At 45.5% G+C, this 22,144-nt stretch overlaps 1 protein-coding gene across 1 annotated transcript; it reads left to right on the top strand.

The window, feature by feature from the left end:
• The first annotated feature begins 2,378 nt into the window (after positions 1–2,378).
• Positions 2,379–21,863, top strand: LOC311228030 (ephrin type-A receptor 7-like). The gene is made up of 4 exons (XM_084313922.1): positions 2,379–2,509; positions 4,238–4,302; positions 5,059–5,728; positions 21,728–21,863. Exons 1-4 carry the CDS (start codon positions 2,416–2,418, stop codon positions 21,829–21,831), a joined length of 933 nt encoding a protein of 310 aa, XP_084170048.1. The 5' UTR covers positions 2,379–2,415; the 3' UTR covers positions 21,832–21,863.
• The last annotated feature ends 281 nt before the right edge of the window (positions 21,864–22,144 follow it).

Here is a 22,144-nt window from a genome sequence, read left to right as displayed (position 1 = left end):
TCATTCATAAGGGATCTGCCAAGTCATCTGCGGGACCGGAAATTAACTTCACACTTTTTGTGTTTTCTGTTTATCTTCTTGATTCTGTGGTACGACTGAACACCATGGCGGTTCAGTCTTTGCAGTGAAAGTCTCTCGAGTGGCAACACCATAATAAATCAAGTCCTCACATCCCACTAGCCGGTCTTGGTGGGGCTATTCCCTAACTTAATGTAACCTCCTGAAGACAAACAGACCACTTGCCGTACTCCTTCATCAAATGCTACTTTTTAGCAGAGCGGACGTTTTAAGTAGCAGTTTGTCACTTGAATCCAGCCGCTGAATGAAAACCTTATTTTTTTGTTCTGTACTGATGGTAAAGTATCCCGGTCCTTTCCAACTCCCCCGTTGGTTTGGATTGGGTTTTTGTTTATATCAGTAATATAATATACATACACAGTAGCTCATTCATTGGAATATAGCTACTGTAGGTGCTAACCAGGGTTGGGGAAACTACTCTAAAACGGTAGTACACCACACTTCTAGCTATTTCACAATGAAAAGAAGTTAACCTAAATCTTAACTGTTAAATAAAATAAAAACATGTAAATAAAAAAAACTATCCTGTCAAACTAAACTCCCCTGAAAATGTAGTTTTACTACATCCAAACTATATTGCAGAAAATTATCCCAGCATGGAATGTCACTTTACACAGAGGTACAGCTGTACTGACACAGAGTAAGTGGGTGTGTTTGATTTAGGGACTAGGGCAGGCAAAACCACTTAAGCATGCCTTAGGGCTTGTTTTAAGGAGAGGACAGGGAGCAATTGTTGAGGTGGAATAATGAAATGTGCAGTTCATAATGAACTACCTAAACTACATGACTAAAAGTAGTTAACCGAAGACGCTACAGGGATTTGAAGTTAAACTACCACCAACTACTGCAAAAGGTAATTAAACTAGTAATTGAACTACATGCAGCTAACTATACTCCCCACCATGGTGGGTATAATGACAGCAGTACTAGCGACACTGCAGTTAATTTGATCTTCTGTCTGTAAAAGCAGTGAACTGGTTCACCAAAACATGAACGCTCCAAAACCAAAGAATCTCTGTCACTGTTAGAAGGCAATTTGTTTTGCTAAATTCTAATATAGGCTGCTTTTTTGTATACCCTACAGTAGTAGTATGTGTGTGTGTGTATGTGTGTCAGTGAGTGTGTGCATGTGACACTGTGTATCTATATTTCTGAGTGAGTGAATGAGTGAATATGTATGCGTTTGAGTTAAGTTAAGTTGTACCTTTATTAATCCCCATGGGGCATTTGCAGTGGGAAGCCACACATAGTGCTGCGCCCGGGGACCAACTGCAGTTGTAATGCCAGTACCTTGGTCGAGGGCAATGGCAGGAGACATGAATGGTCTTTTGGTGTGGGAGGAGGAAACCAGAGTACCCAGAGGAAACCCACGCAACATGCAAACTCCACACAGAAATATACACATGTGTGTGTTTCAACCAGTAGTCTTTACTGATTAAATTGACTGCCAATATTGGTGGCACATTTACAATGTACAACAACTAATTACTGAAAACATAACTGTCCATAAAATGTACATAAAACATTGTTAGTGAATGAATATAATAAATTATTCTGTGTGTGTGTGTGTGTGTGTGTGTGTGTGTGTGTGTGTGTGTGTGTGTGTGTGTGTGTGTGTGTGTGTGCGTGCGTGCGTGTGTGTGTGTGTGTGTGTGAGTGAGATCATATGAGAGATTTAACTAACTGTATAGGCTACAACAAAGCATCACAGAGTGTATCCTGCATCTCTTACCAGTGTCAGAAATTGTGTGAGAAAGTCTATTTATTAATTTCACCTTGCATCTGCTTCATCGTGTTATAGTCGCAAATGGCCACTGCGATGCATTTATTGGCTCTTAATAGTTCTGGCATTGGCATCCCCCCCCCACCGTTTGATGCTAGATCGTCGTACGGGATGGTCGGCGTTTTATTGGTGGTCGTCAGTTTTTGGCCAAGCTGCAAAGCCGCAAGCCGTCATCATTTTTTACCTTAAAAGTTGTTTCTAAAAACCTATCCCTAACCATGACCACTCCCACACTACCTAATAATAAAAAAATATATATAATTAAAAAAAAATATATATATTAAAAATGTATTCCGGGCCGTCCGATCTAGCATCTACCTTTTTTCCATAATTGTATTTCTTCCCCGTTAGACGTGACTGGATGTTTCCTCTGTCAGTCGACTTGAGTGACATCACTTGCCGGCCGAGTCCCCGCCCCCCCGCAGCCCGACGCGGTGCTGGAGGAGACGGCGGAGTGTTGTGTCCACAGCGCTGCGCTGGTGTCGTCAATGGGAAGCACACGCAACGGTGGGAAAGCAGCAGCGAGCACGGTCTAGATACATTTAAAACACACCATGGTTTCCAGGTCGATCCCGTGTTTGTGGATTACATTTTGCCTTCATGTATGCTGTTATGTGGACACTGGAAAAGCACAAAATGCGAAAGAAGGTAAGTTATAATAAAGTTTGCCTCTCACCCACCCATCATCCTCGCGTCGTCTTAACGTCCCCAAAACCGAGCGTCGCTTTGAGGGGTGTCCAAATCCGTCAAGCAGCCTCTATACGCAAGATGTGGCTACATTGTTTCTTGTTGTCAGCACAGATGAATAGCCTAATTACCTCACGGTTTTTGATCAAAAGTTAAACGATGGATCATGTATGCCAAAGCGCAAGTAGATCGCCCCAGTGCACTGTGTACAGTGTTGTCTTTCTCGTGCGCATTCACATCGTTGTTTTGGGCGACCTTTCGGTGTTTTACGCACGGCTCTCATAAATGCTTTATCCCGATTAACACACACGCAGAAAGGCTTTTTTTTATTTAATTGTACACTTACTGACAGCGCACAGATATGCTGTCGTTCTAACGAGCTTGTTATCACAGGTCCATTATCCTCCAGCGTGTCTAACTAGGTGAAATCAATTGATCGATTTTTACAGTGTCATTTGAGTAACAGCCTAACCCAAGGGGAACCCACATTTGTTTCAAAGTAGCCCAGTGTATGTGAAGCATTATAGGCATCGCATTTTTGGAATTGATACAGTCGTGCGCATAGTTCGCCTCTGTGCCACTGTGTGCGAACAACCATGGGAGTTGCTGGAAGAATAAAACGATACGTATTTGAACAGAGCAATTACTGTCAATATATAAATATTATATCCATGGTTAAAGGAACGGATAATTACGATTAATTGACAAGGTTATAGGCATACGTATTATAAATGAAAATATGTTGATTGTTTTAGAAAATCACATTATTATGCCAATAAACAAAACCACAGGTTAGCCTAATAATAGTCCGAATGGACATTGGACCTTCGTATGGAGATTTTAAGCCGCCAATGTCAGTTGTACAAAAAAAATATATAAATAAAAAATACAATCTTTACATGCATTTTCCTCGGTTCTATTTCTTACTGAGATGGCGAGAGCAATATTGTCGGCAGTGCGCTTTACCCCAGTCCCCCCGGTGAGGTGTCTGCCTGCATTCGACTACGCTCTGTGCTTTTTGGATATGTCTTTGGATATGATCATACATACACAAACAAGGGCTTTGCCTTTGACTATACTTTCACCCATTTTTCTTTCAGAGTAAACCTCGAATTTCTAAGTAAAAGGGTCATGGTTTCAGCCTGTTTGGGAGACTTGAGTTCAGAAGGCGTTTTAATAATAAGTAGAACTGAAGACAGGTGCTCTCCTCTGCCATGGACACACATGGGGCCTGCGTGCACTGCTACAAGACTTAAAAATTAGTTTAAAAATAATTAACTTGTCATACACGTGACAAGGGCCCCACAATAACAGAGGTATTTTAATGACCATATCTACTTTAAACTGTAGCCTATTGAAGCCTCCAAGGAACGCCACCCCTCATATCATAGCATGGCCATTACAACGCATGTTTATAGAATGTGTGCCCATTTCTGGAGTATATTGTTGGAACAGTTGTCAGTGGCAATGGCTGTATCGATTCTGTGTATATTATAGCCTATACTGCCACTATACAGTCATGTCTGCCGTGTAGCGTATTGGCCCATTTCATGTTTTGCTATAGCTTCTCGTGGAAAATGGGTCACAGATAGGCTATTATTTGCGTTATACTGTAGACGTGTAACCAATTGGTTATTACTCAGTGCCTTGTGAGACTTAATCACCCACTCTCTTATTCCCTGTCACTAGTGATTCTGCTGGATTCGAAGGCACAGCAGACAGAACTAGAGTGGATCTCCTATCCGCCAAATGGGGTAAGCTCAAGTAACCAGACGAGTATTGATGAATGTTTTTCTCTCTTACGTTCTCTTTTATGTTCTGTGGGTACAAAATGTCTGTTCATGGACATTTTGTATCCACAAAAAGTGCAGTCACATCTGTTGCAGGGAGTCTGGTTATTATACAGATGGGTTAGTCATGGGAAATAAACTTGTTATTTCTCAAAAAAAATTATGAAAGGTAATTTAAGTTGTGTTTTCTGATGTATATGTTTCAATTCAATGTGGGCTGCTAAGTGAAGTGCGTGTTCACTGTAGTATAGTCAGCCTTCTTAGTAGAGCAGAAGAAAAAAAAGTATTTGAGGTTTGGAGCTTTACATTTTAAAGTTAATAAAATTGGACACAATATTTTTTTCAAAGGACTGTTTATGTTTGTTTATATTATAAAATGTGATTTATACCAATAATACATTTCCTCCATCTGCCTTCAACCTGTGCCTTCACTGTGCACTACATTTCTCACTAATCAACCCTGACTGCATGCATTTTCCTTATGGGAACTTTCTCAGCAGTATTGTAACCATAGCTTTTCTTTGTCACTTTTATATCACAGTAATTATCACCAGTTTATCCTCCATTAGTATTATAAAATGTTTTGGGCTGACTTCACTCCAACTTTACATGTGTTTTCATTGTGCTCAAAGAGTTGTGGAATAAGGCTAAAAAGTATACAGTAGACAGGTCCTGCTGGAGTCAAATCACTGACCAAAAGTTGTTCTTTGTTCTTTCCAGTGGGAAGAGATCAGTGGGCTGGATGAAAACTATACACCCATTCGCACATACCAGGTTTGCCAGGTCATGGAGCCCAATCAGAATAACTGGCTTCGGACTAACTGGATAGAAAAGGGAGATGCCCAGAGGATTTTTGTGGAGCTCAAGTTCACACTGAGGGATTGTAACAGTCTGCCCGGTGTGGTAGGAACTTGCAAGGAGACGTTCAACCTATATTACCAGGAGACCGACTCGGAGGTTGGCAGGAATATACGAGAGAGCCACTATGTAAAAATTGACACAATCGCAGCGGATGAAAGCTTCACCCAGGGGGACCTGGGAGAGAGGAAGATGAAGCTGAATACTGAAGTGCGCATAATTGGCCCGCTGTCCAGGCGGGGCTTTTACCTGGCCTTCCAGGATGTAGGGGCGTGCATCGCTCTGGTCTCTGTCAAAGTTTATTACAAGAAGTGTTGGTCCATCATTGAGAATCTGGCCACGTTCCCGGACACAGTGACTGGATCAGAGTTCTCCTCTCTGGTCGAGGTCGAGGGCACGTGCGTGAGCGATGCCGAGGAGGAGGCCGATAACTCTCCCAAGATGCACTGCAGCGCTGAGGGGGAATGGCTGGTGCCCATTGGGAAATGTATATGCAAAGCGGGCTTTCATCAGAAGGGCGATGCATGTGAACGTGAGTGACTACAGTTTTATTCACCTTCATTTCCAGTTCATTTTAATCACTTTGTTAAAAGGACTTTTCAGAGTGGCCTCCTGTTGAATTAAATTCACTTTGAAATCATTTAGTTAGGAGTTGTTTAATGTTATTCAGGATAGAGCCAGTCTAAAAAAAAACAAGAAATATTAGCTGGGGATATTTGCGATTGAGCCCATTCTCATAACATGCGTAACATATTGAAAGCAGGAATGCTCAGTGTAATAATTGGAATCCACGTTAATAGTTTGATTAGCAGGCTCTTCATTTATAGCTGTGGTTCTGTTGACATTGGGATTAAATAATAACTTGCTCTTGAGTTTAGCTCAGTGCTCCTCGGCTTCGAGCACTTCCCTGTCTTACTGGCGGTGAGCCAAGACAATCACTTGCAGAATACACAGGTCTGGAGGAAGTCCAACCAATCTTTCAGTATCCCTCTGCCCTGGCCAAACGACCCTGACGGAGGGGGAAAATAAATAGCCGCCACACTGTGGCATTTAGGCCTCAGGATATTTATGAAGGAACCTAACAGGAAACGCAATTACAGCCTCGGTGAAGTCGCATTTTTGTGTTGTTGTGGCACATGAAGTGCACGGCTGTGCCACGGCAATTGGCATTAAAAATGCGTTCTGTCACCATAATTGCCCAGCGGATTATTTTCAGTGTGGCCACCTGACTTGTAAGATAAAAATCACGTGGATTAAAAGGGAGCGACTTAGGTCACAGACGTTAAGTGCCCCCTGTCTTGTCAACCTAGAGGTCTTTTGGCGAAATGGGCAACGTCCATCTAAGCAGCTTATGAGAGGTAGTGACCAGTAATAATTTAACAGAATGTGTCTAAGGACAAATTAGTGTCCCTGGCAGGAAAGCTTTTATTCCACACTGTGATCCATTAGGGACCCTACTGGGGAAGGCGTGTTCCAAAAATATATTAGGCCATATGACTTTAGAATAACACACCCTTTCTCAAGTTATGCCTGCAGTGTGTTAAGAGGTTAAGGCAGATTCAAACACAAGTGAGGTTTTTTTCTCTCTCTTTCTTGTCGTTGTATATTTTTGAGACATCAATTATGTTGTGCCCTGAAGGCAAAAGTGATTTGGGACAGTTAAGTGATTTATTTTTATGGATGAAAACAATGTAGCGTAATAGGAAATAGCAGGCCTAGCTTATCAAACTAACATGACCCGCCTACTCCTTTCCTTTATAATTGATTGTGCGTGAACTCTATTTCGAGGAGGCTGTTTCCTCTCCGTAACCATCCAAATATCAACTAATATGAACGTTTGTTGCGATAGGCAGCTTCACAATCCACGTCAACATAATTCCTGCGAAAAGGGTCCTCAGTGGGGACGATTGAGCAACATATGGATTAATTTCCTGTCTCAACACAGCACCTTTATGAGTTTTATTCCCACCGAGGCACGCGTGGCCATTGTGTTAAGGGGTAGTTAATCTAAATAAAATCAACATGCACCATCAGCACTTTTACTAGATCTACTTACAGTAAATTGCCTATTAAGTAGTTTCCTCTAGAACAAACCAAAGAGCTATTCGAACTTCAAAACGACAGGGAAATAAGTCAGAAGGCACGAGATTTTGCCCTTTGGATTTGGACCTTGGACTAGCTTGTCTTCAACCCGTAAAAAAAAAGTAGACATGTAGCTGCTTTGATTGTGTTCCCCCTATTTTCAATATCTGCCGCATCCCGCAAATTACAAAATGGTCGTCTGCGTGATATCAAACAGGGAGGGCGCAGGAGGAGCCTGTGAGCTGAGCTGTCAATCATGTCATTTGAGGAGCCCCCTCTGTGGGCGCAAAGGCCTCCTCCAAAACGTGTTGTGATCCACTCATTCATCACCGTCAACGAAGAGGGACTGCTTGTCTTTCACTCCCCTCTCTCTCTCTCTCTCTCTCTCTCTCTCTCTCTCTCTCTCTCTCTCTCTCTCTCTCTCTCTCTATCTCTCTCTCTCTCTCTCTCTCTCTCTCTCCCTCCCTCCCGCGTCTCTGTCTCACTTTAACTCTTTGTGTGGCAATCTGTGGCAGTAAATGCCGGTCTTCCTCTCCCTCCCCGCCCTGTCCGCTGTCCCAGTGTAATGGGTGTTGAAAAAGAGCAGTTGAAGTGTCCTGCAGCCTGCGTGGGGCTCATTTAGCGCAGAGCCGTGTAGTAGTTAAAATAGTGTCCATTCATTCGCTGGTCCTGTTTAGCAGTGGCTATACTCACTGCAATGGAGACACTGAGGCGTTCAGAGAGAGAGGGGGCCCTTGTCGACGAGACATTGGTCTCTTTGTTTCTCTCAGTCCCAGGAATGTATGTTATCCAATTTGACACATCACATAATTGTGGTACAAACTACTAGCGTCTGAGACATGATTAACTGTTGACCATGTCTGCTTTTTTGCCCCCCCCCCCCCCCCCCCCCAATGTGGACAGGCCCGTATCTGGGGGGTAAACCGTAAACAACACTAAACAGATAAAAACACTCTTCATCCTCACTGCTATCGGCACGTGATGCTAACAGGAGGATTAATGAGAGGATACAGCATCCTGTAGACGCTGTGAGAGCCATCCATCTCGAGTGTCAGTGACTTGGACAGAAGTTAGTCGGAGGCTGATTGATGGTCGAGCCCCTGAGGGATGGCTCCTCCTCAGCAGTCGGGGTCTGACGGTCCACAACAGCCCAAGGTGTATGGAAGCCACCAGGCAGCCGAGGCCCCAGGAAGAAAGGCTCCTCTTAGCATTTCAAATAAGAGCCAGGAAGCCAAGAGTCAGGAGGTCCTTGTGATTCTTGACGGTCCCCCTGATTGATAAGGTGCGAGTTTATAATGCACCAAATGGCTGTGTGAGTTACAATTGCTCTTGGGCTTAATTATGCAAATTACAGTGCACACACACAATCCACAGGAGACCAAAATGGGCTCAAATCACTCAAGATTGAAAATACATTTGTGATGGATTGGAGCTGGTCTTGTCCCTGCCAGTGTCTTTCCTGTGAATAGCAGCATTCTTCCACAGCCCAGGGATTTTCCTTCTTTTTTGTTTGACCCTGGCAGGTAGCACAGTCATAAACACAGATGTCCCATTCTGTGTCCAGGGTGTTCCCGCTAGGATGGTCGACAGTATCCCTAAGTCCTCAAATTGATTTTCTATGAGGATGCCTCTTGTCCCTGAGATATATATAGATGCAGTCTCATAAGCTGAAATATTTGTCATTAGATTCATAAAAAGCACACACATCTCCAAACTCCACCATACCCGTCCTATGGATATAGGCATATGGCAACTGTCGTGCAAAATATGCTTGTCTTATACATAGACGAGTTCATTAGCAAAAAACCTATATATGTCAATTTTTTGTCATTTTCACAAATCACATTATTTATTGTGCATTCTAATAGCAATCAAAATGCAGTTGGGTTGTTTTGATGAAAACAACATGACAAAATATAAGTAACTTACAAAATCTAACGTTATTGAAAATATATTTAATTTCAAATTAAGGGTAGCTTTTTTGGGGCAAAAGCAGGTAACTCAATGGAGATTGCAAATAAACCAGATTTTGTGCCATGTTTTCGCTACGTCACCTTAAGGATTTTCAGCTTTTCTCTTTTTGCGGAAGGACATAAAGGGCATAAACTCATGAACGTAAACGTCACGCTAACGTAAACGTCCCCTCCGGTACTTGAGGTAACAGCAGTCGCATCTTTTCACCTGCGCAGCTCGATCTCTCAGTGGCGAGGAGTAACGCGTGGGAGGCTCACGCTGCCCCCGACACTTCCTGATTCTACTGCGCAGGCGCACCAACCGACCTGTAGGAGTCGCTGTCCACAACGCCCGATCCCCACCCATCAGTTTCCCACCCCCTAATACGGCCAATGTGTATTAGTACGGACGGCCAGCTAAACTGAAAGCAATGTGGAGCGCTGGGCTCGAACAGGCAAGCCCAGCGTCTCCGTCATTCGTGGTGAGCGCCTTGCCCACTACGCCACGTAGCCGCCCCAGAAAATAAAAATCTTTAAAGACTTTTGAGCCAAAGTTACACTGCAATTAGCTTTCAGACAGCCCAGTTCCGGGTGGCAGCCATATTGCGTCACTGACCTGAATACTGGGCGGCAATTCGCTGTGAAGGGATTTATCTGGGCTCTGTAAAAGAACAGCACCGACATTTGGCGTTTTCTGCTGTGAAACGTAAACTTGCAATGCATTTTCAATGGACAATAACCAAAACTCACTCAGGGTTCAGAAGGACTACGTCTTAAGTGCCTCACGACACAGTCAGTTATTCCGTTTTCCAAGGATGGCATTTATTTTAGAGCTTAATTTTGTGCACATGAACTCCTCAAGTCTCTCGGAGTGCCGCTGTAGGTTTCATGCCACAGATCTCTACTAAGTACCTTTTTAAGCCTTGCTCTCCCGGCTCTGGATGTAAGCAGGAAGATAACGTGAGGTTATGTAATAAGTTATTGATTTCCCTCTTAAAACGAAGATCGAAGTGCAGAGCCAGTGGCCCCCTCGCACTCCCAGGGGCGAAACTCCACCGGCGACGGGGGCCCTTTATGCCACCTCTTAAGGTGCTAAGACCCAGGGCCCCCGGTCACATATCACTTTCACCCAGCATACCACGGGACACGGCACTAAACGCCGAGACATTGTCTCCTGACACACAAGAGTTCGCCTGTCTGATCGCATCCCTCTTCCCCCCCCGCCAGCAGGCAAGCAATTACAAAAAAAAAAGACATCTGTGCCACAGTTTGGATAGCTAAAGAGGGGAACGCCTACAATCGCAAGAGGTATGGAACCTGGGATCGATGGAGATGTCTGAACCTGTTAGTGCAAGTGGAGATGAGGGCCGCCGTGCTGCGCGGGGGGGTCTTTTGTTACGCGGGGAGAGGGGGCCGGAGAGGTGACTCTTCTGGCGATCAGGGGTCAACTGCTGCGATCATCCATCTTCCGTCTTGACAGTGTCCTGTCAGCCGGGGCGCTCACGTTACTAAGCACAAGGGGCAGGCTTCCATTGTCTGGCCGGGCCTGTCTGCAGCCATGTGTGAATGAAGTTAATATTCACTGACCTTATGCATAGCCAGTTCTAGACCCCACTGTCACCTTGGAAATAACACTATGTGACATGAAATCGCAAAGGTCTCCTCTTTTTTTGTGGGGGGGGGGATTAACAAAGTCTCTCAGCAATATCTCAACATATGCCTTTGTTGATGTGAAAATGAAGAATGTTTACTTGTATTCTGTCTATTCATGAAATGTAATGCGTGGGGCCTCTAATCAGGACTGGCAGGTCACTCGTCAAGCGATGAGTAATGGGTCTTAGTTTTCCTCCTCTTTTAATTGATATTACATCAATCAAGTGGAAGTTAGAGATGGTGCTTGGCAGCGTTAGACGTTGTATCCGCGGGTTTCATATTTAATGCTGAAAAGCATAGAATAGCATCAAGCGTCAAATAGTTTCATGCCTGATAGTTTTCCTTTTCTGATAGCATTTTCAAGTTGTGTGACCCGACAACTGTTAAATGGATTACGCTTTGCCATCCTCTGCTTTATATTCATATATACATGAGTTAGTTCCAGCAGCTTATCAAGTGAGGTGAAAGACAAACCTATTATCAGTGACCAGGCACTAGCAGGCTGTTGTCTTCTCTTCCTGGACGCGCTACGTGTGTATTTTAGACCCCCTCTTTGATCCTTTTGATCTCCATATAATATCTATAAAATTGAAAAGCGGTCAGAGCAAACATTAATCATCACCAGTCTCCCCCCCCCCCGTCCCCCCCCCACGGAGCACGCAGGCCTGCCGCCGGGAGCTGCGCATGGCAAATTGGGATCACTCAGTCACTCAGTCACTCGCTCGCTCACACACAATCTGGCGGGAGGTTTTGTCGGACGCGTGCCGTGCGCGTTCCTTTTTTTCTTTCCTTTTCCCCTCGTGTTTGAGTTAAACATGCAGCTCTTTCATCTGAATCACAAGCCCAAACGGCCATGGAAATGAGGCTCCCAGCGAAAGTATGTTGTTTAGAACATGTTTAGAAAATTCAACGTGTTAATGTTGACAGGCCACTCGGAATCCCGCAGAATACCAGCCTTGGCAGCAGCTAGAGCGAGTAGTTTTATTCTTGATCTTTTTTCAATTATTATTATTCTTATTCGGAATTGGTAGTGTATATTTAGAAAGAAAAAACATCGGATATGGCATTAAAATGTATACCCCTGTTTATTATAGCCCTCCAAATCATAATTTCAACCATTCTGTGCTCCTTTCGTTCTCTGAGGAAGGAACTATGCTTGAGTCTTGTACTAATGAGAAGCAGAGGAAACTAGCTGATTCTCATAACAAGGGATTAGATGGAGCAAGACCCCTGCGCAGAGGAATACAAAACAATCTACTTGTGAAGAAAGCAATGAGAAGGGTCTCTACCCTAAGTTATTACCCTAGCAGAAACTCAGCATCCATTCTGCAATAAAAAAAAAAGCTAATGGCCTCAACACTGCCTTTTTACCCACTCTGAATGATTCACTCTGCTCAGATAAGCAAAGTAGAGCAGTGCAAAGAATGAATCTGTGTAATTATTGTGACTATTACACTCGATAAATGTGTGAGTAGAATTCTCTCTTCCTTGTTTTTTCGGAGCGTGGCCACCGACAGAAGCCGGGAGAGTAGGTCGTCGATCGATCGCTTCCCTGCACCCCATGTGGAGATCTGTGCTAGGCTAGCACCCATGGGCATCTGAGGGCAAACAGGCATAATTTGTGTATCAGAGGAGGCCACAGGGGCCGGGCCACAGTGGGGACCAGTGCCTGGTTTGACATTGTTCCAGTCCTTTCTGTCACAGCAGTGGGACCGGAGGGGTTGGAGCGGGGGCTGGGCCGGGCTGGGCCGGGCTGGGATGAGGTGGGAGGATTGGTGGGCATTGGCACAATTCAGAGATAATGCTTAGCTGCTGACTGGGGACATTTGCAGGGCTGATTCGCTGTGGCAGTAGGGGGGTGGGGGGGGGTGGGGGCTTTAGGTCAGTCAGACCTTTGGACCCTGTGCTTTTATCCCCAGAAAGGAGAGAGTCTGTTCTTTTCCCTTAGAAGTCTCTTAAGCAGAGGTCTCTTTTAGAGCTGACCACATCCTCCATTAAAGGTAGCCGCACAGCCGGCCTTGAGGGCCCCTCTCTCCCATTGCCGTGCGAGTTAAATGAACTAAACAAAAGACGATTAGGCGCGGGGACATTTTCCATGTCACTGGAAATCCATTTGGAAAGCCTCACACCGCATGATGAATGAAAGAACTGGAGACCTCTCGGGGGGAGAGGACATACTCTGTGCGGACACAAGGTTCAGTTCCTAGCTAGGCTATAAATTCTCTGATGCAATGGGTTTAATCTTAAAAATGTCCTTCATTTTCCATCTGCAAATCTGTGCTGTAAATCAGCCAGATAGCTGAGGGAGGAAGCAGGTGGCGCTCAAGCTTGTTGTTTATTTGTATGACTGCGTCTGTAGCAGCTCTGAAGTAGCTGTAGCAACCTGTTTATAGAACTACTTATGGGCAGGCACCCTCTTCAGCCTATTTTGCTCAGATGTTTTGATTTGCAGATGAGTCAGTCTACGCATTTTTATGCCGGGTGGTAATTAGTTTTCCTCCACTTTGTATGTTTTCCTGGCGTGAGGTTTGACATTTTAATAATGAAGAGCAAAGCTAAAGACACTTGCTTTTAGTAAGGGCCCGGCGATGAGCATGAGGCAATATAATGGGATCGTCTGGCAATAATGTATTCGGCACTAATTGCAGTTTGCATGAATAAGTTACCCTGCTGTTTCACTCTGGGTAAGGTGGAATCGGCCGATTCAAATATTTAAAAAAGGGTCTGTTTGATTTGAGGTTATAGACCTGATGTTGTGTAAATTGATTTGATGATAAATCAGAAGTCTACCTGTACTTTAGATTAAATTTAAAGATTAAAAGTGCTTACAACATTAGTTATAGCACCATAGCATTACCATGCTTTTTTTTAGTATTTTTTTTTTTACAAGTTAATCAGGAGCTAGCTTTGATCTTCTGCTCAGTACATCCAAGCAGGAACTTCCTCAGGGGTTTCCTTGCTTAGAGGGCAAAGCAGCGTGCCCTCCAACACAGTGTAAGGGAATGCTAATCTTCTCTTTGTGTCTCATGGAAAGCTACTTATCTCCCCCATAGCACAGGTAGCTCCGATGAATGGAGCGGTTGTCTGTATGTGTGGAGTGTAGCACCAGCCAGGCACAAGTCATTCCAACTATGCATTAGGGGGGTTGGGGGTATTGGGGGGGCTGAAGGAACCATTCAGGACGCCGTGATATTGGATGCTTTAACCGTTTAATCTTTCGTTCCTAAAGCTCTTTTAAACTTCCGCTTCTTCTCCCTTCCGCCCCGTTATGCCTAGCCGTGTTCTAGTCGCCTGGACCCCCCCCCCTTCCATCCCCAAAACCTGCAGGAGGTGTAGGTGTTTGAAATGAGCTTGTTTGGAAAGGGTTCGACATTGAAACTCTATCTCCGTCCCCGTGAAGAGATTTCCAGCTAGGGGGCCCTCCTCCCTTCTTTCCTCCTCCTTGTGTGTGTGTGTGTGTGTGTGTGTGTGTGTGTGTGTGTGTGTGTGTGTGTGTGTGTGTGTGTGTGTGTGCGCGCGTGCATGTGCGTGCGTGCGTGTGTGTGTGTGTGTGCGTGCATGCGTGTGTGTGTGCGTGTGTGTGTGTGCGCGTGCACGCGTGTTTTGTTTGGCCACCGTTTCCAGGAGCTGGGTAGGCGCCTCGTCTCTGTTAGGTGGGAGATTAACATGTCTTGGGGCAAAAGCCCAGCTGTTCAGCTTAGTCTCTCCTTCTCTTTATTGAGGAAAAAGAGCTTTGGAAGTATAGGCAGAGCTTCATCGAGGGGCAGGAGAAGCCTAGAGACACCTGTTGCTTTCCTGTGTTACTTTAGTCGAAAATATATATTTGAATACGGCTTGAACTATCTGAGGTGTGCTTGATTTATCATACTTGACAACTGAACGGGCTCAGAGGGGGAGTCATCATCACTCGGGAGATAAGATTGACAGAGTTCCCTTTGCACCCCCCCCCCCCCCCCCCCACTGTTTAAACTGTAGGCCTGCCTGCGATGCCACACGTTACTAAGTGCTACACACCGAGACAGACTCCCTCGTAAGTCGCAGTGGACAATAACACATGCTGTTAAAGAGATGCTGTCCGTAGTCCAGCATGCATGAATTGTCAGTAAACAGAGACTTGTTAGATGACCGCACACACACACACACGCACGCACGCACTCACGCACACACACACACACACACACACACACACACACACACACACACACACACACACACACACACACACACACACACACACACACACACACACACACGTCACACACACGTCACACACACACAGAACATAAGTCATATCTAATCAGGGCCACTCACATACCCTTCAGGCAACAATAATGCATTAGAACTAAGCTTCGTGAGAGATATTGACATCCTTCTGCAGTCATACATGGCCATGGTCATAATTGTACGTTCTAAAAATAAAAACCAAAAACGCATGAACCCAAAGGCAGGATTTTGAAATAGCATTTCATGGTCGCCTGATCGTGTGGCTCGAGAGATGGGGCACTTTTTTCAAATTGCGGTGCGGAGAAAATGTTTACGGCGATATTAACATTGGATTGCAGTGTAATGGGATTGATTTGAAACAACACGTTTAAGGGGAGAATAGGAGGAGGTTTGATCGTGTTTATTTACGTTACGCATCCAGGCCTCCCGAGAGCGTCGAGGTCACGAAATCACGTAGGGAGGGAAGAGAGGTTCCTTTATACAAACCAACCGCAGACGACACGACTCAGCAGGGCCTGTGTTTATAGTTGATATTTATAAAAGACATTTCCCTATCGGTCTGCAGCTCCAGGAAGGCCATGTCGTTTTCTTTTCATTCTCTTTCTTTCTTTTTTTTAATAAGAAAATAAACTGTTTCCCTTATCGTGGTTGACCCGCTCCACCTGGCATTCATCAGCGGCGGGGGCGTCCGTGTTGGTCCTGTCCTGCCTCCCCCCGTCTATTTTATCACTCTAATGGGGTGCTATCTCCAGGCCGCTCGCCGCGGCCCTCTCTCTCTCTCTCTCTCTCCGCAGCACCACTCTGCTCTCCCCCGACCCGCATTCTTTCCACATCCATCGCGACACACAGGCGGATTTAACACATAATCAGGCCGGGGCGGGGAGGGTGGGCAGGTGGGCGGGTGGGCGCGCGGGCGGGAGGGGGGGGGGGGCTGACAGGACTCATCATGGTGGGACCGCGGAGACGGCAGGGCCCGGTTACCAGTCTACCCCACTCTTGTCTCTCTGAGCCCACTGCAGGGCTGATCCGCTCCTCCTCCTCCTCCTCCTGCTGCTGCTCTCACACTCCCAGCCTCCTCTCCCACCCTGAACACCCCCCCCCCTCCCGACCACAGCACAGCGAGACGGATGAGGGGGGGAAACCCAATAGTTTTGGCTTAGCCACCCCGAGACTCTTTATTCCCCCATCTTGTCCGTACAAGTTGACCAGGATAACTATTGATTGGATTTGAGAGATATAAGTGAGTGAAGTGGGGGGGGGATTTTCCAGTTTCCGCAACTTTATGATAAATAGATTAAAAGTCGTTATACTGTAATGGCAATACCAGGCCCGAAGGCCCGCCCTCCGTTTTGACATGTGAACTGTCAATTAAGGTGCCCGGTTTTAACCGATGCAAAAACCAGTTCAAATGCCACGGTGTCAGACCCAGGCATTAAAGATAATTACCATCTCCTGCCACCGGAAAGGATGTGTCAGGGCTGCCGTCATAACAGGGTCAGTGCAGGTTGAGAATCTAATTCATCCTCTCTCTCCCTCTCCCCTCCTCCCCGCTGTATCCTTCATCCACATTGACATTCAGCAGCCAAATGGCGAAAGCTGTTGGACGCGATTCAAGAATGTCGGGAAGCTTCAGCTCAGAGGGGGAGGGAAATAAAAACTGAAATAAACCGGTATCTTGTGAAAATACAGTATTTTTTCCCTTCTTCTCCTCGTTCATTTATTCTTCTGGAGCGTGTCTGCGCGAGATAGCGCCCGGTTGTTTTATTCTCCGTCTCCCTGTGCGGTGCTGCGACTTAGAGTGAGACATCTTAAGTCGTGAGGGTCCTTTTGACGGTGCTCTGAGGACCTTCTCTTTTTCTCTCTATCTCTTTTTCCCAGTATAGGAAAATTGCTGACTGCGGCTTGTGTGTGTGTGTGTGCGTGTGTGTGTGTGTGTGCGTGTGTGTGTGTGTGTGTGTGTGTGTGTGTGTGTGTGTGTGTGTGTGTGTGTTTCCCCCATCTTCGCTGAATGAAAAGCGTTTGACCGCTGGAAAAGGGGGAAATTACAGACGCTGGCTCCATCTGTAGCCGTGCCGAGCGAGGAATCGTTCTGGAATGTGAGACTGTTTTCTCCGTCCCTCCCTCCCTCCCTCGCTCCCTCTCTCTCTCTCTCTCTCTCTCTCTCTCTCTCTGCTTAACCTCAGCCTCGCTCTCTCAGAGGACCGACTAATTTCTCAGTGTAAACGAGGCTGCTGTTCCCAACGTGCTGCGTCAACAAGTGCAGGCCCCATTAGTCTGCCCTCATCCCAGCACCGGGGGAGGCAGTCACCAAGACAGGCCGTAGCAGCAGTAGTAGTAGTAGTCAGCTGCATACTATGATCCTTTACAAATGTGATTACCAGTTGGTCTGGGAGGGCCTGGTGTGTCAAGGCAAGGCAGGAGGGATTAACCACAGAGAGCGAGGTGGTTATACTGTTTTAATGTGCGGGTGTCAGTGTGTGTATCTTGTCCATCCGAACGGCGGAGTTAGGCGACTAGCGGGCGAGGGGTAGCTGGGGGCGAGGGCGGTGCTCATCACTATGTCCCAGACAACATGGAAATAAAGCTGCTGCTGTAATTGGTAGTTTCCCTGTGAGGGATGGCATTGCTGCAGGGGACAGAGAGAGAGAACCACCCCCATCACTCACTAGCAAGTCATGTTACCCTGATGGCTCAGCATCCCTGTGAAACACGGTGATTTCAGAAGCTGGGGCTTTGCCTAACAGATTGTGTGCGTGTGTGTGTGTGTGTGTGTGTGTGCGCGCGCACGCTCCTGCCGCTGGGACAGGAATGCAGGGCCAGAATGGCTGTGTTTGTGCTTGTCACTCAGTCAGTGCCCTGCCAGGGGTGGGGAGGGGAGAAGAGAGAGTGTGGCTGCAGAAATACTTAGCTACCCATGTCATCCGTGAGCTTGGGTTTTTTCACGCTGTAGCCTTGTTGCTTCTGTAAACATTTCCGGATGCCAGAGCCAGTCAGACACATTGATAAACACGGGGACCATTACACAAAGGGGAAAACAGAAAAACACATTGATAAACACAGGGGCCATTACACAAAGAGGAAAACAGAAGAAAAAAAATGTTTTGCAGGCAAACTCTTTAAGTTTGAGTTGTGTTGACTTTCCAAAGCCCCCACCACCACCACCACCAGTCTGCGGTCTGCTCTGGGCTGTGGAGCCTCTGATCCGTCGGAGTGGCAGTAACAGTGCTCAGCCCTGGGCTCCACTGGGCGCACACCCCTCCACATGCTGGTCACTCAGCGGACGAGCTTCTCCAAAACCCAAAGGCAAACATGCCCTGCTGGCTTATCAGAATGTTTAAACAAGCCTCCGCGTTGTCGGCCAGGAGACAGCCTCTCCGAAAGCACGTCTGGACCAATCTTTTAACCCGCCTAGCGAGGGCCATCCTCCGTGTTATTATCCACGCGCGGGCCACTCCATATGGGAATATTTACGTAAGCATATCGCAAGAGTGCAACGCGATCCGGCTCACTGTGGGCTTTGTGGAGCGATAGGGAAGATCAATACTCTGCGTATAGGAAGAGCTAATAAGTAAGTAAGTGTTTGCAGGCTCTGTGCCTACGTTTCAGTGGAGCGGCGAGCGGGCCCCCATCACAAGGTGCCTCTCACAGCCTTAAAGTCCTGTTTCAATTACCAGCTCTCACAGGTAAAGAAATATTAGAGATAAAAATCATGTACCCCCCCCCCCCCCTTTCCCGCCCACCCCCTTTTCTGAAAAAAGTTCTTGTTCATGGGGCCGTCTGCAGTGATAAATAGAGGACTGACAGGGCTTTCATGTTGCTGAAATAGGGATCTTGTGTCCCTCGGCCTGCTCCTCGTGCCACAGTGGAAGTGTTAAAATGAGGGAGACCCAGATTCCTTTATTCCCTCCTATTTCAGACCTGTCACACAAGTACAGGCCAAACATTTTGAAGACCTGGGAAAAAAAATAAAATGTGTAATGGAGATCTGAAAACGAGGACCCGCGTAGGAAGATCGTTGCCTATTTCCCCCCGTGGCTCATGAAAAATGCTGTTTTTTTTTATACTTTGATAGTTTGTATGCAGAGCTATTTGGAGACATGTATAGATTCCTTGCAGATTGTATAAGAAATCATGTGGCCTAGATTGCAGGTTTTCTTTTTTTTGCCAGGCTTAGCTCGGATTTCCACAAACAGCGGGTCACTGTGGATTAGCTGACTTGAAGTGTTGAGATGAAAAGGAGAGAAAAAAAAAGCAAACCAAAAATAGACATATATCCATTCAGTAATACTCAAAAGTGAATTTGAACAATTCATTTGATTCAAACAGCTGCTCCTATGAATCGCTCCTGGAACCCATCTTCTTGTCCTCCCTAGTGCCTGGAGTGTTTCTGCGGTTGCTGATTGCTTGTTTGGACCATGGGAATCTTTCATACAATCAGCTTGTCAACGCAGGATAATAAAGGCCTGAACTGACAAAATCTGAATTTGGACGCCTGTCATATTACCAGGCGTTTTTTTTTTATCTTGGATTTTCTTTTTATATCCCTCACCTGATTATGATGTCATGTGAAGTCGCCTCTCACGGAAACATTTCGAAAACGGCCGTTTATCCTTTTCCGCGACCTTGCCTTGTTTTCACTGAGCTCCCTTTGGGTTCCTCCGTCTTAACAACGTCTCCTTCAAGAGAGGGAGCTTTTCGTAAAAGAAAGCCTCCGCTTATTTACTCACCTGAGGATGAAACAGACTCAAAATAGCAACGGGAAACAGTGGTAAAGGCTCTCAGTAATAATACGGTGTGTGTTTTGAACTGGATTAGCTAAACCTGCTCCTGCTGATGAAGCCTGAGGGCCGGGTTGATCTAAATCCAGCTGCTCCGAGATGTGAGCACAAGCATAATGGTCTGTTCTATCATGCCCTCTTTTTAATGGAAATTCAAGTGTGACTATGAACCAAACATCTCTCTCTCTCTCTCTCTCTCTCTCTCTCTTCTCTCTCTCTCTCTCTCTCTCTCTCTCTCTCTCTCTCTCTCCCCTCGCTCTCTCTCCCCCTCTCTCTCTCTCTCTCTCTCTCTCTCTCTCTCTCTCTCTCTCTCTCTCTCCTCTCTCTCTCTCTCTCTCTCTCTCTCTCTCAAGTTCAAGTTTCAAGTTTGTTTATTATATGTCACAACAAAATACAGAATACTTTATGATGAAATGCTTATTTCTGTATGAGTCCCTGAGAGTGTGCTACATACAGTAAAAAGAAAGTAAGTAATTTTTTTTTAAATGAATTAAGAAGTAAGTAAAAGTAAGTAAAGTCAATATACATATATACAATATACAATACAGAGTAAAATGAGTAACAGTGAGGTACAATGCAGAAATGAGATGAGTACAAAATTAGGGTAGGGTGCAATGAGGTATGAATGTAGTGCAAATCTCTTTAATAATAGATAAATATAAAGTGTGTTAAAGTGTCTAAAGTGAGTAAAGTGAGTGGTAAGGTGAGTGTTTGTTTAAAGTAGTGTTGCAGTGAGGTACAATGCAGAAATGAGATGGGGTAAAAAACTTAGGGTAGGGTGCAAATGAGGTATGGATGTAGTGCAAATCTCTTTAACACTTTGATCGCCATGGGTTAAATTCATAATTTACCATCCCTCGCCAGCTCTATTTGTCTATGGAGAAGTTCCCCTTCTTTGCAGGGCTATAACTTTTAAATTCTATTGCTACATTGCCATTATTATGGCCCATTCATGTCCTATATGTATTGTTCAGGGTGTAGCGTTAAACTTTTTCATTCACATATTCATACTAAAATATGGTCTAAAGTATAAGTATGTTTTTATCGTTTTCTGCAGCTTTCTTCAGAACGTGATTTATAGCCCTAAATGCATTATATTGATGATGAACAGTTTGGTAGCGATCGGCGCGAGATGAAACATTTCAACTGGACGTACTTCTAGAATGATCTACGTATGATCTGATGATGACCGGATGGGCGGGGGATCGTTTATAATTCCGTGGGCAGCGTTAGATGATTCATCAGAGTGGGTCATATGTTCATCATAGCAGTTTATATGGAATAGGTTAGAAAAATAACGCTGAATCTTACCGTATGTTCCTCGCGCCGTTGGACGATCAGCGTGGAGGTAGACCGTTTTCGATTATGGGATGTTGATCCTGATGAACCATTTCCAGGTTGTATAATACTATATACGTCCAAATAACGTTGTTTATTGAGTTAGGGCGAGCGATTGATCATCCAGTGTGTTGAGATGGAGTCCGGCTACCGATCGCGAGTGCCCGGAGCACATATGGATGGGCACTTCCTGTTTGGCGCGCCCCTCCCTCTTGGCCGATCTGCCGATCGGCCACCAGATGGCGCTCTCTAACCGTTAGACAGTTGAGTGGAGCTCACCAGTACATCTCAGGGCTCCAGAAAGGAAATATGATTTCGATGACAGATTTTTGAAATATTGACATCAAAGACGAGTTACGGCGTCTTCGGCAGAATGAGCATGGCTCCGAATGACGTGAAAACTCGTCGCGGCGATCATAGTGTTAATAATAGATCAATATAAAGTGTGTTAAAGTGTCTAAAAAAGTCTCCTCTCTCTCTCTCTCTCTCTCTCTCTCTCCACAGCGTGTGGTCGTGGATTCTACAAGTCGTCGTCCAGGACCTCCAGTGTTCCCGCTGCCCGGCGCACAGCTTCAACGACCGCGAGGGCTCCTGCGCTGCGACTGTGAGGACGGCTACTACCGCGCGCCTGCTGACCCGCCGTCTGTGGCCTGCACTAGTAAGTACTGTCACGCAGGGGTGTAAAGTACTGGAGTATTTGTACTTAGTTACAATATTTAAGTAATGTTTTGGGGGATTTGTACTTTACTCAAGTATTATTAGGTTTGTATATATTAATGACTAAATTGGGGAGATTAATGGGAGAAAGCCTGGATTGTCCAAGACCATGTATACTTTTACTCAATTACATTTCAGAGAAAAAAAACATACTTTTTGCTCCTTACATTTAAAATGCAGACCTACAAAGTACAAATCTTGCAG

The sequence above is a fragment of the Notolepis coatsorum genome (genome assembly GCF_963971535.1).
Source record: "Notolepis coatsorum genome assembly, chromosome: 5".
Lineage (NCBI taxonomy): Eukaryota > Metazoa > Chordata > Actinopteri > Aulopiformes > Paralepididae > Notolepis > Notolepis coatsorum.
This window is presented reverse-complemented; position numbering and strand designations above follow the sequence as displayed.

What these genes read in the sequence shown, in the direction of transcription:
- LOC311228030 (XM_084313922.1), top strand. Translation starts at nt 2,416, where the DNA reads ATGGTTTCCAGGTCGATCCCGTGTTTGTGGATTACATTTTGCCTTCAT. An exon ending in AGCACAAAATGCGAAAGAAG is followed by an intron (nt 2,510 to 4,237) that starts GTAAGTTATAAT and finishes CCCTGTCACTAG; the next exon opens with TGATTCTGCTGGATTCGAAG. An exon ending in GAAGGGCGATGCATGTGAAC is followed by an intron (nt 5,729 to 21,727) that starts GTGAGTGACTAC and finishes CTCTCTCCACAG; the next exon opens with CGTGTGGTCGTGGATTCTAC.